General features: G+C 43.4%; 1 protein-coding gene across 2 annotated transcripts in view; it reads left to right on the forward strand.

The window, feature by feature from the left end:
• atrnl1a (attractin-like 1a) overlaps positions 1-18,597 on the forward strand; it is a 247,344-nt gene that overhangs the window by 104,749 nt on the left and 123,998 nt on the right. For both annotated transcript variants that reach the window (XR_004575815.1, XM_010869853.3), the window contains exons 21-22: positions 572-665; positions 15,029-15,081. Coding sequence is in view for 1 of the 2 variants with exons in the window: in XM_010869853.3 (XP_010868155.1) it covers positions 572-665; positions 15,029-15,081 (147 nt within the window). In the remaining variant the exon portion in view is untranslated. The remainder of the gene's footprint in view (positions 1-571; positions 666-15,028; positions 15,082-18,597) is intronic.

Raw genomic sequence — 18,597 nt, forward strand, 5'->3', positions numbered from 1 at the left:
TGCTCTGTATACCCCTCTGACAGACCTCTCAGATTGAAGAACTATAATCACACTCGCCAGTCCTATAATTTCAGACGTATACATTCAATATCATCAAATAATTTTATTCACAAGGTTTGGGGTCAGCAAAATACAATAGCTATAGCTAACAGTCATGATTTAAAAATGTTTCTGCCTAATGTTGCTCTTTTGTGCTGACATACTAAAGCATACTGTGGGCAGTATGTTTATATCCAGTGCTGTTTTGCTCTTTGCTACAATCACATTATCGGACTTACAGTCACTCCCCAAGGTCTCTAACATCAAAGTTAGGCGAGGACATGATCCTTGACCACTTGTCCACCAGAAATGATTCTAAATAGTCTAAATCAGTCAGATTTGTCCCAACGCTCAGAGCCGCGTTTAGTCATGTGAGTCTCCTTTCTGACTGGTTGACACATGTTTGACTCACAAGTTTCATGTTTTTATGCATTATTGTGAGAAGAAAGCACTTCTTCTCCTTTTGACCCTTTCTCACATGCTCTCCTCTCGCTTTTTTTTTTCCTTGCTGTGATTTCTTTGACCATGGAAGCCTGCAAGTGCAACGGACATGCCAATCTATGCCAGGTGTCAACGGGCAAATGCTACTGCCAAACCAAGGGCATCAAGGGAGACCAGTGCCAGCTGTGAGTATGCCTTAACCTGTCATTCCCACGCTTAACATCTGTCTGCCTTCATTTTCTGTCTGTGGTGGCATGCCCTGCTCTGGTTTTGTGTCTGTGGTGGTATGCCCTGCTCTGGTTTTGTGTCTGTGGTGGTATGCCCTGCCCTGGTTTTGTGTCTGTGGTGGCATGCCCTGCCCTGGTTTTGTGTCTGTGGTGGTATGCCCTGCCCTGGTTTTGTGTCTGTGGTGGTATGCCCTGCCCTCGGTTTATGTCTGTGGTGGCATGCCCTGCCGTGGTTTTGTGTCTGTGGTGGTATGCCCTGCCCTCGGTTTATGTCTGTGGTGGCATGCCCTGCCCTGGGGTCGTGTCTGTGGTGGCATGCCATGCCCTCATTTTCTGGCACACAATAAAGTGCCGTTCCAAAATAATTTCATGACATCCAAAGCTACAAGTGTAATGTAAAATAATTTGTCATAAAAAGTTAAATGTAAAAAGGTCTGTCTATTAACAACGTGATAAAAACATGCTGTAGGTACAGAAATGGTTTTCCCACTGGAAAAATCATGTGAATTTTGACTACTCATAATATTGGTGCCTTTATTCATATCCATAGAGTACAGGAGCTTTTATGGTTCATAACTGAACCAAAATGAATACGTTTGAAAACACTTTCCAAGATACATAGTTAGCTACGCTATGTTGAATGTTTCTTGAAGAAATCAGATAAAGCTGAAAAATACATATAAGGCTTATCTTTGTGCACACTGTAATCAAAATGACCACAATTTTAGGTGTTTTTCCAACAGTTGTTTTGTGAGCCAAACTCAAGGAGGAACAGTTAGTTCAACAGCTTTGTATAAATCTACAGTTTGGCAGCATTTTGTATTTCTAGTTGATATATTATTAACTGTATGTCGCCACTGCTTAATGAAAGTAGCCTATAAAGCTGCTAAACACATCTATGCCAGCATCAACCCAAAGTCAATGTCCACATAGCAACATGGAAACGCAAAGGAACAGCACAACTTTGTCCCCCCAATCTATTCAGGCAGCACTTGGCATCAGTCAAATCGGAAAATGACTAGTATGTCTCTCTGCTGTTAGTAAGCTCTCTGCCGTCTGTGTCTACAGTAATGGTGAAGGCAGGGTTTTGCGCTCTCATAGATATAACAATGAAATCTGCTTATGAATGGAGCACAGCCTAAAAAAACATATCTCATGTTCACAATTGCTAGGGCTATCATGTCCGTGATCTACAGCGAAATTGGTGAGTGTTTCATAATGGTGATAATGTGTAAGTACACTACATTATCAATTTGATTTGCAATATTCCACTATAACAGCTATACTTGAGAGAATCGTAGCTCCTAGCATGTCCCTAGTTTGTCCCACTAACACTGTTTGACCCCTGCCATCTCTAGCTGGGGATGAGGTGTGGCTGTACTCTCTCTGAACCTCTTGACTCTTGCAGTGTCAGCTATTTGGCTCCCAGTTAATGTGAGTTTGGGGCCTTAGCCCAGGATTTAATACCAGTAATGGGGTTGGCACAAGTGGAACAGCACCCAGTGTGTTTGTTTGTGCCATCTGAGTGCCACGCCGGCCCACCGCAGCACTATAATACCCTTAAGTGCGTTCACCAGCGCGGTAAAGGCAGGCTGAAAAATGCTGCATCGATAAATCTGGGAGTGGAGGTTTGCACTGCTGCCGCTAGCACTGGAGGCCTGCTCAACTCAAGACTGGGCCTGTGTGTGTTTGTGTTTGTGTGTGTATTTTATGTTTGTGTGTGTGTTTTATGTTTGTGTGTGTGCGTGCGTGGACAGGTTTTAGTGTACTTGCGCACGTACACAATATAAGCCTGTTTGTATGGGAGAGTGCAAGAGTGACGGTGCCCAGGTGAGTGGTGCCTGCGAACGTGGCCAGACAGGTCAAGTGTTTTGAAATCTGATGGCTTGGAGATCGAAAACCGCATTCCACCTCTGACCGATGGCGCACGAATGAACAGCAAGCGCCCGGGGGTGACAACGGTCCTTCAGCTTCTACGGAATAGTCTTATAAAAATGTCCTGCATAGGTGGGATCACATGACGGGTGCAGGCGGAGCAGTTTCCATACCAGGCTGTGCTGAAGCCCGTCTGGATGCAGCGGGTGTATTTGGGGAGAACCCAGGGTGGCGTTCCACATTTCTTTAGTCGCCGTAGGGGGTAGAGTCCCCGCTGCACCCTCTTGACAACACTGGTGGCATTGATGGTCCAGTTATGTGGACACAAAGGAACCTGAAATGCTGACTGTCTGTATGCAGCCCCGTTGATGGGGAATGGGGTGTGTACACTCCACAGCTTCCTCAAGTCAACGATCCTCTTCTTTTTTTGCTGACGTTGAGGGAGCTGGTCGTCTTGAATTTGTATGCTGAATCAACCTCAGTGCTGGTCTGCAAAGTGATGTGCAGTTCTTGGTATTATTCTTGGTATCCAGCCAGAGTCTATCCAACTGCTCGGACTTTCTTTCTTCAACTTCGAATCACCTCCTTAAACCTGTACTGAAAATGACTACCTGGGTAGGGAAGCTATATTATTGAGTATACCTTAATCTGAACTGGAACAAAGAAATTAGTGGATTCTCGTTCAAAAATGTTTGTTGTGTTTGTTTATTAACCGAATGCACAGTACGTGCAAAATAATGATGTGTTGGTTTTAACCGAACACACTGTGTAGTTGTAATTTGTTCTCTGCAAGTTTCAAGCAGAGTTTGTGAAACATTTGGGAAATAAATAGCTGACCAGGGGATTGGAAGTGAAAAAGTTTTTTAAAAACTATAGGCTTTAAATGAACCATGTATTCACTCCCCGGTTGTTTATGGGCCATGTCAGTGTATGTCTGTTTTAGACACCAAGGAACTTTTGCTTACTTCCAGCTGAGTTTGTGGAGCGAATTTATTTTTAACCCATTAGCTATATTTCTTGTCCAAAGTTGGGTGTGTATCTTCCTGTGCATGAAGGTCTAGACTTCTTGGTTGAACAACATCAAATGTGCTTCAAAGACCCGTATCCAAACCATCCCAAGTCTGCTGGGAGTTGCTTTGAAGAAGCAAGGCCTTAATCACGAAATTGGGGAATAAAAATAGTCAGTCTTGTCTATATTCATTGAAAGGTGTAAATGTATGCTGCAGTTTTATTACAAGAATGGACTGTGTGAAGATTCCTTGGCTTTTTTAACTACATAGAAGCTCAGACTTTAGCATGAAAGACGACCATTCTGGATTGGTGGGGAGTCCCTTTACTGGTTTCAAAGTGTAGATTCATCAGTTCGCCTTTTGCCCTTCAGATATCCTGCGCAATTGTTTGGTGCAAGTCTACGCTGAGACCGGCTGGGGACGTAGCACTGTCGGCACTACCATGGTCTCCATCTTGTATTGGAAGCATGTCTCCTTGGCTTATCACAGCAGAGAGGACCGTCTTGTCAGTCTTTGTCTCCCTAGTGCCACAGCTCCCAGCCGGGGGAACAAAAGCTGCTGTCGATTCAGCAGGACCTGGTGTATAGGCGGCCTGCGTTTTCTGCATCGTCATGCCCTGGCGCTCCTGTGGGCGCTCCTGTGGGTAAGCTGCCTTGGGCCTCACATTCGGCGTGGTTGTAATATCGACCTAGACGTGTCGTACTGAGTGACCAACCAAAATTGAACTTTCGGATTGTGACAACAACCTTGGTTTTCTGAGGCAAGGACCAAGGTGCAACACCTCGTGGCCCCACGCCGTCTGCGTCGCAGTGATCAGGTGTGAGCTTGGAAGGCGGGGCTCCCGGCTCACTCAACACGTGTCTAGCCTTATAAGCTATGATAAAACCTCTGTGGCATGTTTGTGCGTACATGTGCATTACTATGCTCTCCTAGATGTGCTGTACATTGTTCGATCCCTTATGGACCCATGGCTGTAGTCATTAATCTAAGTTTTGTGTATTTATTATTTAAGGATTGAGAGATTGATGAGGAAAGTCAGTGTGCAGAATCCTTATATTGTGTGCAGCGGAATTGTCACTTATCATGTAGCATTGATTTGAATATGACAGAAAGGGTTTTCTCTAAAAGGTGCTCTTTTAGAGAAAGCATGCGGTCTTGGCTATAAAGTACCTGTCCCATCCGTGTAAGCCTAATTTCATACTGGAAACTCATGTATATACCATATGACTGTCAGGATTTACACAACAGACCAAAGGGAACAATGACTCAGAAAGCATCACATAAAAAACGTGTTAGGAATGCAGCCTAGCTGAAAACCAATGATGAAAAATAGGCAGCCATTTCAAAATGCACATTTATGCAGTGACGCTGTAAAACAAGGGTGCCTTTAGGACCATGACGAAAACTGACTAGGCTAGAAAGCTGGTCACGTCTGGTGTGATTTGTATAAAAATACGAATGGAAAAATCAGGAGCTGGTGATGAGTCATGTTGTTCTGTCACTGAACACAAAATGTCTTCCAGGTGACAGGATCTCATCCACAATGACCCGACGCTCTTCATTAATGTTCCACAGAAAGTCTCTTGGTTTTTACCTTGAAACTCACCCAGCTTATGTTCCTGCCTAATGGTAATGTGCCATACTGTACTAGCATGCCCCAGCTTATGTCCTGAAGCCACTTGGGTGCAGTATATCATTCAGCCTTGCATTTTATCACTGGTGCTGATCTTTGCACACGTTAGTGTGTTATATACAGTTAACTCAAAAAGTATTGGCACCTATCAAGAAATTTAGCAAAAGTGGCAAAAAAACATCACATACATTGAGTCATATTTTGGGCTCAAACACAGGGGGGAGCCGTATCCACTTATTTCAGCACTATATAATTCCTCAAGCACAAAACATTTCAATGAACAGTATGGTATTTTTCTGAAAAAAAGCCTCAACCGGAGTGGAAAACAGTAATGAGCCTCTTCCTTTAAAGTCTGGCAAGGTTGGCATTCACGTGGGGGCATTAGAGCACATGGCACAGGTGACTTGCTAAACAATATATACAGGTTTTTGAGCAACATATGCTGCAATCCAGATATCTTTTTCAGGGAAGGCCTTGCTTATTTCAGCAACACAATGCCAAACCACATTCTGCATGTATTACAACAGAATGACTCCGTAGTATGAGTCCAGGTGCTAAACTGGCCTGCCTGCAGTCCAGACCTGTCACCCACTGAAAACATTTGGCGCTTTATGAATTCGAAAAATATGACAAAGGAGTCCCCGAACTGTTGAGCAGTGGAAATCCTACATGAAGCAAGAATGGGAAAACATTTCGCTTTCAAAACTTCAGCAATTGGTCTCCTCATTTCCCAAAAACATACAGAGTATTGTTAAAAGAAGAGGTGATGCAACACAGCGGTAAACATGTCCCTGTCTCATGTCCCAACTTTTTGGAAACAGGGTTGTACTTCTATGCTGAATTTGGATGTGTGTTTGGAGTCATTGTCTTGTTGAAGGGTTCATTCATGGTTCTCAATCATCTGGCAGGGAAAATCAGAGGCAACCAGGTTTTGGGCTAAAATATCCTGGTAATTCTTAAGGAATTTAATTGTTGGTGCGTCTGATGTAGGTAATTTTGCACTGACTCCTTAGCTTAGCTTTTGGTTGATAGCATAGGTTGTGGGCGTCTTACATCAAAACAAAACACACCCACATATTGCAGAGAAACCTTCTCTTGATTTGAGTTACTTATGTGTTTGTAGCTCTAATCATATGGTCATGGTGATTGGTTTATGTGACAAGACAACCATCACGGATGACTCCCGACGGAGTTGTCTAGATCTAATGCTCTGTGTGTCCGAGGGGAAAATAACAATGACCAGTGCGTTTCCCTGGATCTCACCTTGAGAGTTATGTGTGCCATGAATTTATGTCACATGTTTGAGACGTGTGTCTTGTTAGTGCACCACATCTCTGCAGCACTCCACAAATAATGCATTCTGGTAATCGCCTGGTTCGCAATATTCTGCTGAACACTGTCAAAGAAAAATGGCGAGCACAATCATAAGGGAATCAGGCAACCCATAATGACATGACCAAATTAAATCACGCCAGCGTGATGATACAGTGGGAAGGTGGAAGATCGCAAGGTTTCCAACGTCCACCAGCTCCGTGTGTAACGAAGACTTGCGAGGGAGATCGACGTGCGTGGTGTTCGACGTGCGTCGTCGCCGGCCTTCTAGTCACGCCGCTCCTCCTCCCACGGCACTGTCATATCTTGTTATTGCACACACCTGGTGTCCATTCCCTCATTAGGTGACCTATATTAGTTCCTGTGTTCCTGGGCGTCTTTGTGAGGTATTGTTCTATGTTTTGGTGTTGTGAAGATAGTGCGCTGTTGGCACAGTCATTTTTGCGCATGCACGCTTTTTTCATTGATACGTGCGCTTTACTTTAAAAAAAGAAACATTATTATTACCTACCTCCCTGCGCTTGGCTCCTTTTCCTTGCACACTACAACAACACACGCTGACACCGTAATGTCGTCATGGAGGAGTGGAAGAGGACTCCAGTGGCAACCTGTGAAGCTCTGGTGAACTCCATGCCCAAGAGGGTTAAGGCAGTGCTGGAAAATGGTGGCAACAGAAAATATTGACACTTTGGGCCCAATTTGGACATTTTCACTTAGGGGTGTACTTTTGGTGCTAGCGGTTTAGACATTAATGGCTGTGTGTTGTGTTATTTTGAGGGGACGGCAAATGTACACTGTTATACAAGCTGTACACTCAGTACTTTACATTGTAGCAACACTTATGTGAGATACAGTATATATGCTGGCAAAAGTGCTAAATTCTTTCTGCTGTAAAATGTGATTATCTTAATAATGTAGTGATGTTTTGGGCTTGATGAAACCATATTATGCAGTAAATGTAAGGTGATTGGTTAAAATTGCAAGCTTTTATGTTTTATGGCTTTGGGTCAGTTATATTCAAAAATGATTTGAGATTTTAACATGAAATAAATATCAGCAACTGGTCAAATGTACAAGCCTCTAAATGTAGGGAATAGTTGATTTTGCCTAAATCAATTTTATGATTGCAGAATGGCCAAAATCCTGGAGGGTCTGTAAACCCCCTGACCTCATCCCATTATGACCGCGGTGATGACCGTGGAAGGAACACATGGGGTGTGTCCTCACTACATCAGGCCCCATTTCTTATTCTGGCGCTCCACACGTGTGCCTGGAAAACCAATCAAGTGTCCCGCCTGACAAAACCCAGGCTCTGACAGGCAATCAGACAGAGGCAGCAGTGCAGAGACAACATACTCCACAACCACTGTGTTTCGGTCAGCACAACCGTTTGTTTCTGTGTGTAAGAGAGAGAGAGAGAGAGAGAGAGAGAGAGAGAGAGCAAAAGAGAGAGAGCAAAAGAGAGAGAGCAAAAGAGAGAGCGGGAAAGGTAGAGAGAGCTAGTCATTTATGGTCAAGAGAGTCCACATGGATAATTTTTTACCTCTCTCTTCTTGCAAATGGAAATTAGAAAAGGATTCAATTCATTCTAAATAAATCAAGTGTGTGTGTGCGTCTGTGTGTTTGTGTGTGTGGATGCATGTGTGTAGCCAGCATACCATGGGCCAGTAAGCTTTGATTTCCACACTGCAGATCTAAGCAGACAAAGGCAATGAGTCAGTGTTGGAGAGAATGAGCAACACAACCAATCCTGGCCTTTCTTATTCTCATTTAACATCACACCTTGACGGACATGCCTTCAACACACTTTCCAACGGGGACACACATATACAAAAACACACAAACACCCACACAGACAAAAACATTCTTGGAGGCGCCCTGTTCTTGCTAATGGTTCCTTTATTGCAGCCTGAGTGTACACACCTGCTGAAGCACAGGGACGGGGGCCCTTACCGCCAGACCAGGGGAAATCGCTCGTTCATAATCAAAATGGCAAACAAATGCCTTCCATTACACACAGCAATTTTGAGAAAGCTCTCTGAAAAACAGAGTTTTGACAGAGATGCATTTGATGGCAAGAGTACGTGACAAATCAACGAATCGCACTGGCATTGAAAGGAACAAATTAAATCAATGCGGTAAACTGCTCCCACTCACAACACTTCAAGATTTTGAGTGAAAGACGACTAATGAAATATAGGCGAGGGGGGATGAGGGAAATTATTTTCTCAAGTTGATGACAAATGTCAACACGAGTGACAACAGTGACCGTCCACATTTACCATTTACCAAGTTTTACGAGTGTCATTTTGAAATGTGCAGGTCAAAAACAACAACATTCGCTCTTTGCATGGCTTCATCAAGAGCACATTAAATCGATAACATATTGCTTGTGGAGTCATGAATTTACTGTAAACAAGTAATTTACATTAGTCTGAATAAGGCACTTAGAGCTGTCATAAAACTAATATGACAAAAATCTTTCTGATGCATAGCACCTCAGAAAATCTGAACAAATAAATATAAAGCTAAAATCAATGGCTTATATCAGTCATATTTTGTTGTAAAACTATTTAATTTTGAACATGTTGATTAAAAATTATTATTATGACTGCCTGAAACGTATTCTAATCCAAACAAAAAAAAAGTAATTTACCACAGTTAATACTTATGTACTGCCTTGAGAAATCACTGTACAATCATCTTAGAATTTGGAAAATAAATGAACTTCCTCGCCTACTGCAAAAAGTAGTTAAAATAAGTTGTTTTACCTTGCTGCCAGCTTAGCAATTGGTTTGGGGTAACTATTGCTGTCTACAATGTTTAAATCATTGTAAAAAATGTAACCATCAATCTCTGTGGTACTGGCCCCATGAATGTGTCAGGACAAGACAGAAACCTTTTCTGATATTGCTAAAATCGTGCATCAGAATACTGTTTATAAATAGACAAAGTACAAAGAGAACATAATAAAAGACAACTGGATTACTGTCCGTCTTGCTTCAGTTTTAGTTTTAAAGTTATTGTATTAGCTGTGAAGTTGGCTTCACAACATTGGCCAGAAAGACAATGAGAAAGAGCTTGCTTAGCAGTGTCTAGTGGGTGACTAAATCAAATAAATAAATAAATCATTGTTATGATTATAATAATTCCCTCATATGTCAAATTGTGCGAATCAGTTTGCTTGATGAACCAGATTGGTGACCACGGACAGGGCTATCATTGTCAACAGTGACTGGCTGCCTGCCCAATGCCAATAGCAACTAAAAGAAATTGAATGGACAACCAGTCGGTTTGAATGATAACAGTGCATATTGAGGCTTGGGTAGCAGCACTAGATTTGGGTCAGGCTATTTATCCTTGTAGGAAGTAGTATAAATACATGTATCAGAACAATGTTAGCTGAAAACATTTCACTCACTGATTTAATATAATGGTTGTAACCTGTTGACCTTGTTGTGATAAATAACTTTTTAGACATGGGTCCTATGTAGCTCAGTTTGCTGTGGTTTCAGTCCCACAGGGGGGACAGTGTAGTAAAATGTATGCACTCACTACATTCAGTCTCTCTGAATAAGAGCATCTGTGACTTTAATGTAAAAATGTAACTTACAAGGCAATAGCACTCTCATGCTGTACAGGTTAGTGTGCCACTGTGGTGTACAATTGCTTAATTCAATGTTGTATACAAAAAGGTTCCAAAACGTTACCATAATTCCCTGTTCATATTCCGCCTCGCGTATAAATCCCACCATTCATTTTATAGTTTTTTGTGTATACAGTTAGCATTTTCCCTCCCCGGTGTCATGTGACTCGTTAGTGTTACAAGGTCTCAGGTGTGAATGGGGAGCAGGTGTGTTAAATTTGGTGTTATCGCTCTCACAGTGCCTCATACTGGTCACTGAAAGTTCAACATGGCACCTCATGGCAAATAACTCTCTGAGGATCTGAAAAAAATAATTGTTGCTCCACATAAAGATGGCCTAGGCTATAGGAAGATTGCCAAGACCCTGAAACTGAGCTGCAGCACAGTGGTCAAGACCATACAGCGGTTTAACAGGACAGGCCTCAGAACAGGCCTTGCCATGGTCGACCAAAGAAGTTGAGTGCATGTGCTCAGCGTCATATCCAGAGGTTGTCTTTGGGAAATAGACGTATGAGTGCTGCAGAGGTTGAAGAGGTGAGGGGTCAGCCTGTCAGTGCTCAGACCATACACCGCACACTGCATCAAATTGGTCTGCATGGCTGTCATCCCAGAAGGAAGAGTCTTCTACAGATGATGCACAAGAAAGCCTGCAAACAGTTTGCTGAAAACAAGCAGGCTAAGGACATGGATTACTGGAACCAGGTCCTGTGGTCTGATGAAACCAAGATCATGGTGGTGGGAGTGTCATGTTCTGAGGCTGCATGAGTGTAGGAGCGCAAGGTCTCTAACATCCACCAGCTCTGTGCTGGAAAATGATGGTGGCCACACAAGATATTGACACTTTGGGCCCAATTTGGACATTTTCACTTAGGGAGGTATGTGTCACATGAAAAGATATAATGAAATATTTACAAAAATGTGAGGGGTGTACTTTTGTGAGTATTGTATATCCCACAAAGGTTTGTGAGAAGTGGTCAGAGCTACTGCAGGTTTGTTAGTTTAGGGAACGCCTGGGTATCCAGCCCACATACCCAAATTGAGCCAAGAAAGAACATCATCCAATTCCAATGCAAATCTGAATTCCTGTAACACGGCTGACGCTATTTAATCTCTGGTGTGCTACTTCTTTCACTTTACAGTGTGTGTGTGTTTGCGAACATGCCCATGCATTCGTGTCAGCGTCAGTCTGTGTGCCTGTATACCAGTGAGGCAAAGCAACATGTTATGGAAAGAGATGTGAGCCTTAAGTGGTATACAAGGGGAATTTGCACTGAGCAAATAAATGTCAAGTTAAGTGGCTGTTGAAATTGCCTCCATGTGGGGAGCAGGCTGCATCCAAGCGTTGCTGTCAGGAAGAAAACACTAAGTAAAAGGCAGAAAAACAGCAGCCATGTCAGATTTCAGAAAACACTATTAAAATCTCTTTAGTTTTTGTCCATGTAAAGAAAATAAATGGACAGAGATGGACCTTAGTTGTTGCTCTTCAGGGGAGAAGTAGAGAACCTAAAATGACTAAATCAGTGTTCTGTTGTGCTGTAACATAGCGAGCAGGAGGCCAGGTTGAACCAGTCAAAATGCGCGGTGGCTTACTTTCCCTTATATTTAGGCTAACCAACAGCATCCCTTTCTCAGTGTTTGGAATGCCCAGAACATGTTTAATCCATTGTTATAAGATTTGATTGAGTGAACTGACCGAAACCTGTTGAGACTGATGTAAGAAAAATACTGAGTGCAATAAAAGGATCATTATAGATTTAGTATGTTATATATACTAATGTTAAAGACTTCTTTCTCTCAGACAGACAGACATAGAAAGAGACAAACAGACTGACTTATCAGCATTACCTGGTTTTCCATCTTCCTCTGACACCTATACTCTATGCCCCTTAGAGAAAAGTAAACTGACTTAAGTTTTAGAGGTTTATTTTAGCTCTGCTGTCACCATCCTGCCTGGCACAATTTGGCCCAGTGAGGTCAAAGCATAATGGAGATGGTTTTGCCTTTGAGTGAGTGACAGAGAGAGATTTCCAATGCTTCTTTTATAACACGCACGCGCACAGACCATTGGCCAACACCGTGCGCCCATAGCAACTTTTAATCTCCAAATGTCCGCCCTCTGTCACGGCTCCCAGAGAATACTGTGCTGAGGGCCCCCAGAGAATCATGCACACCTGTGTTTGTGTCTTCTGTGTGTGTGTGTGTGTGTGTGTGTGTTCTGTTGTCTGGGGAATTGCATGGACTGTGGCAGCCTAATAACTGATTTACTGTCATCCCAGTCTGGGAGAGTGAGAGGCAGCCAGACAGACAGGAGAGAGAAGGCCAGTCGTGGTCCACCATGCTGGCACCATTAAGACAACGTAAGCTGCTTAACCAGCCGGCCTCGAGCTGAGTGTTAAGTGTTAAAGGGTTGCTATTCTCCGGGGGAGATGGAGAGCGGGGCTGGGGGCCCCTTCCAAAGTACTCTTGGTGCGCCTTAACACTGCTGTCATGCTCTTAAGATTAACCGAGGACGCTGATAATTCTTTGGGACAAGATTTTGTCTTAGCCTTGCTTTTGTGGAATGGGAATGCAATCTGTTGTAAACTCACAAGGCTTTCAAAACAGAGGGAGGAAGGCTTACAAACCAGACCACACTGCTGAGTTCTGTATTTTTCAATAGTCCTCATGGTTTGTTTTGTAGGTTTGTTTTTCACAATGCCCTCTATGAAAAACAATACAGGAATAATGCATTGTCCTTGGCTTTGAAAATCCATTACCGGTACTTTATGACCCTAATACCGGGTTAGCTGAATGAAAGTTAGATCTGTTTTGTCGTAGACACAGGACTGTTACCCTTGCCTACCTTATTTGCCATTTACAACTGCCTGACCAGCCTTGAAAACCAAAGCTATTACCTTTTCCATCCATTCATTGAATCAAGGGGTAGATTTGACAATTTCTAATATGTTTTTACACAGGCTTGTCAGAGTAGTGGAGTACGTATTTAAAAATGTGCTGGTTTACCGCCCAGCTGCCCTTTCCAAGGTCTCTCCCTGGATTTTGTAGAAGTTGGATAATGGCAATAAACCTGGGTGTTTGGATTGCAGTAATGACCCCTGCCTTGTAAACCAAACCAGATGATCAAATGCCATCTACCACCTTATTACGCATGGTACTGCCCACATGCACCAGTATGATTTCAATTCTTCTGGTTTTTGAGCACCTGCTGTTTAAGGCTGCCTGGGTAACTGAAAACGTGGTAAAATAAGGGGTTTGTGAGGGGCTCATGAGTGCTTCAGTGGCCTTGAATCCTGTGATTTGGAGGGCAGGACAACCAGATCCATCCATCCATCCATCCATCTTCTTCCGCTTCATCCGGGGCCGGGTCGCGGGGGCAGCAGTCTAAGCAGAGATGCCCAGACTTCCCTCTCCCCAGACACTTCCTCCAGCTCTTCCGGGGGGACACCGAGGCGTTCCCAGGCCAGCCGGGAGACATAGTCCCTCCAGCGTGTCCTAGGTCTTCCCGGGGTCTCCTCCCAGTGGGACAGGACCGGAACACCTTCCCAGGAAGGCGTTCCGGAGGCAATCCGAAACAGATGCCCAAGCCACCTCAGCTGACCCCTCTTGATGTGGAGGAGCAGCGGCTCTACTCCGAGCTTCTCCCGGGTGACCGAGCTTCTCACCCTATCTCTTAGGGATCGCCCAGCCACCCTGCGGAGAAAGCTCATTTCGGCCGCCTGTATCCGGGATCTTGTCCTTTCGGTCATGACCCAAAGCTCATGACCATAGGTGAGAGTAGGAACGTAGATTGACCGGTAAATCGAGAGCTTCGCCTTGCGGCTCAGCTCTTTCTTCACCACGACAGACTGATACATTGACCGTATTACTGCAGAAGCTGCACCGATCCGTCTGTCAATCTCCCGTTCCATCCTTCCCTCACTCGTGAACAAGACCCCTAGATACTTAAACTCCTCCACTTGAGGCAGGCACTCTCCACCAACCTGAAGTGGGCAAGCCACCCTTTTCCGACTGAGGACCATGGCCTCGGATTTGGAGGTACTGATTCTCATCCCCACTGCTTCACACTCGGCTGCAAACCGTCCCAGTGCATGCTGAAGGTCCTGGTTTGAAGGGGCCAACACGACAACATAATGCGCAAAGAGCAAAGATGAAATCATGTGGTCCCCAAACCTGACACCCTCCGGCCCCTGGCTGCGCCTAGAAATTCTGTCCAAGGTGGCCGGGCCTTTCCCCATGGGGCCCGGCCGGGCTCAGCCCAAACGAGCGATGTGGGGCCTCCTTCCCGTGGGCTCACCACCCACAGGAGGGACCATAACGGGTCGGTGCAGAGAGGATCGGGCGGCAGTCAAAGGCGGGGGCCTAGACAACCCGATCCCTGGACACGGAAACTAGGAAAACCAGATGACAAAATAAATATTATAATCATATAAATAAATATAAATGAAAGGGTTTGTGAAGCTCTAGTCTGCCACAAACCTGACTGGGGTTGTCGGAAACGAGTTATTCTGGTGGTATCATTGTCAAGCAGAGGTCCAAGCTGTCCTTCACATTTTTCAGTAGTGTTCAGGTCGTTCTTTAGCTGGGCTGTTTGCAGCCAACTCACTCCCCTGCTGTTGAGAGCACAGAGAGACACGTGGCTCCTGCCGCTGACCGCCACAGAGGTGTCGTCAGACAGGGCTGTCAGGGGAGGACATGATGATATTATTAAGAGCCTGTGATATGACTGGACGTGCTCAGCGAGGTGACAGATATGTTGTTGTCTAAATTGTTTCTGTCTTGTGTTCCCCTTCTGTTTCTCCCTTCTTTTTCTGTCCTATTGTTGCAGTTGTGACTCTGAGAACCGTTACCTTGGCAACCCCCTCAGAGGAACGTGCTACTGTAAGTATCCCATCGCTGCAGCCACACCTGAGTCTCCATTTCTCCTTGTTCTCCAGATGTTGCCATGCTCATTTCTGACACCCACACACACACCTTATCAGTCGCAGCATCAGTTTTGGTGTCCCACACATCTGCACATCTTTGTGACCTTTGCCTCGCGGTGAGATTTGGCTCTGCAGATGGAAGCGTTTACTCTGTGCCAAGCATATGGCTGCAATTGACTGCAGATTTTTTTGTCTCTAAACTCGATCTGACAAATTTGTAGCTGGAGATGGATGGTAACAGGGTTTAGAGGGGCTTCTGTGTCCAGATGTTAATGTCAGACCGCTGGCCTGAAATTGATTTGACTCGTTTTGAGCAAATTTTCAGTTTTCAAAGTTAAAATAAATCAGAGGGATGTTTTTGTTTTTTTTTGCTCTTTGGATGTTACTGTTGAGCTGGGTTGTATACTCTAATGCTTGGTTGTTTGGATGACCCATTTCATTTTCTAATATTGAATTTTGTTTTAAATTTTTTTTACAGCTAGGTTATTTATAAGAAGCGGTGGGTTTTTGCTGCTTTGTTATTGAGATCTGAGCTATGAGCAGAAAACTAGACATATAGTTTGGTTGTGGCATACCTCTCAAACCATCCGTGAAAGTAAAAAAAAAAAGATTAATCTATGTTATTGTATTGTTAGCAAATGCTAAGGCTGAACCATGACACATGTTTAGCTTTAACAAGGCTTACAGAAGTGTATGAGCAACTCTAGATTATTTGCACCTTCCAATGTTATAACATATACATATTCCAACATTATAACATAGTGCTCAAACATTTAAATTATATATATCTCAACTGCATGTCAATGTTGTGATATGTTAACAGTGTCATACATTTTACATTAAGTTATAAAATGTGCCAAATTATTCAAAGAAAATTTACATTTATAGTGAACACACTTAAAATGAACAGACCTTACATTACCCATGGGAGACCAATTGGATCAATCTAAAGGCCACACCACTAATAGGCCATGGCCTCCGACATTAACCTTATACATTTTTATTAAAAAGACCCAGATGCTGGGTCAAATCAACTTATAGGAAACAAACTTGTTGGTTAAAATAATCTGTGTTTAGGTAATCCAGACAGCCCAACATGTTGGGTTATTCATGCAAGCCTCCTTGGTCAGTGAGAATTGTATGTAACTAACATTCTGTTTCAATAGTTGGTACATTGTCAGATTCTAACTGGCTTCAGCTATGTGTGCCAGCGTTAGCCATGGTGGCACACACTGTCTTGTCTTATTCACGAGAGACCGTGCCTGTTCAGTTGACTGGCATCATGTCTGAGTGAAGGTGGCACTAGATGGCACCCTTGCTGTACTGTGCAACCACACTGTAACTACAGCTGCCAGGAGGCAGTGGACGATACAAAGATCACTGCCATCACTATGGTCACTGAGAGCTGGCTATCTGCGTAGCGCTGTTTGGCTAAGGATGGTGTCCCCCCAAGGGACATGCCATTTCCTGACCATTTCCCTGTGTCGGTTGGGAGGGTTCAAAGTCATTATTAGCTTGTCCATTTGCTCCCTATCTGCCAGGTCTGTTTGAAAACAGCAAAATGAGTACACAAATACTCCACATTAGAAAGACATTTGTTTCCTGTGTTCCTTTGTCATACGCTGTTCTATCAAACAGGACAGGGGCTGTAAATAATGTATTAGCATGCCAGGCAAATATCGCAGTGGACATGTAGGAGTACAAATAAGAGCTGTGTTTGAGAAAGTGTGACTGATTTTTATCCTGCGTGGCATTTAAAATCTCCATAAGAGCCAAGGTCATCAGCAAAGCTGTCGTTCTCCTCCAAGACTTAAAGGATAGCCATGTGTGATGATGGATAGCGCTTTCCATCTTTCAAGAGCACAAAAACACAGTAAAAGGCTTATATAACCCCAGGACCAAAGGTTAAGCCCCACTTTATTGCTACTTAAATAAATACCAAGCATGTCATAACCAATCAGGTTTGAACGTTTTTAGTCATGCTGTTTTGATAAAGACCACCTAAAATGAGTCATGCCATTTTTCTGGGATTTGTTTTAGGGTTAGCTGGATGTGTAAACTGGGATGTGGATGTCTAGGTTATTGAAACTAATTGGACCAATTATGCCTAGTGAATCAGGGAGACTAAAGTGTCGCACACACCACCCTAGGGGAACTGAGTGTGACATCATCACTTTGAGGAGATTGATGTTTACTTTACAGGCTCATTACATGCTGATTATTAAACCCCCATTAATGTCAGTTGTGACAATGCAGAACTGTAGAGCTATTACATTTAATTAATCAGGTTATTTCCACTTCTACTACTACTACAAATACTACTACCACTACTATAACTACTACTACTACTACTACAACTTCTACTACTACTACAGTACTACTCCTGCTACTACTACTACTACTACCACTACTACAACTATTACTACTACAGTACTACTTCTACTATTACTACTGTAATTATTACTTCGACTTACTTTTTCTTGACTACACAGTCTCAGCAGGTTAGAGTTAACAATACTATCCACCCTAATGAATGCACCAGCCAAAATCCTGGCCATAAAATTCAGCTGTTTAAAGGTTAGAGATTGAGTTATTTTAAGTAGTGTGATGAAGGCTAAACTTCTCCTTTAACTAACGTATCCCCTTAAAGCTGCTCATATCGCCTTTTTAATAGTCTATTGAAAATGTTCTAGTATTTATTACTTTACTACTTAATATCTGTTGCACATCTATTTTTAACTCCCCAACAGGCATGGGAGAAGCCAAGTTCAGGTCATTCGTTTTTTGAAAGATGTTCTGCTTACCTGTACTGCTTCATATCACATCTGTACTCTTAAGCAGGAAGTCACATTAACACATTTTTGGGAGGAAACACTGTTCAGCTTTCGACTCCACTCTCATGTGCCTGGACTGTCACAAACAGTCGCTAGAACATGATAAGCCAATAACCTGTCAGATTTACCCTCCCCTAACCTGGGTCATGCTGAGCCAAAGTCGTTGTTAGAACTAGTTAGGAGTGGTGCCATTTAGCGAGATATCTCCCATGGTAAATGAACTGGACATATTTGCACCGTAGGACATCTAGATTGGGTGTTGAGTGCCGAATACACTTCCATATGAACGTGGAGGGATGATTCTAATATATTTACTAAGAACAGTTTTCTTTTCCTGTGTTACCTTTGGATTCATTCTTGACAGATCATTTGGTATGACTCCCAGTCAACATTCCTCCAAGATCTCCAAGTCAGCTTGACTAGCAACAGCAAGCTGAATGTTTCGTGCGTGTTTTGACCAATCCCTAACTTAATAGAGTTGGTTCACATTTGATTTTGGTATTTCATCTGCATGTCTTGAAAGCGAAGGCTGGGTAAAAATAAAATACACTTTTGACAGCACCCTGCGCCACACCAGTTTGGAAAAGTAGATGAGGAACTGGCTGCATAAACGGAACCCTTGGTTTACTTCGTGAATT

This window comes from Esox lucius, chromosome 6, assembly GCF_011004845.1.
Source record: "Esox lucius isolate fEsoLuc1 chromosome 6, fEsoLuc1.pri, whole genome shotgun sequence".
NCBI lineage: Eukaryota > Metazoa > Chordata > Actinopteri > Esociformes > Esocidae > Esox > Esox lucius.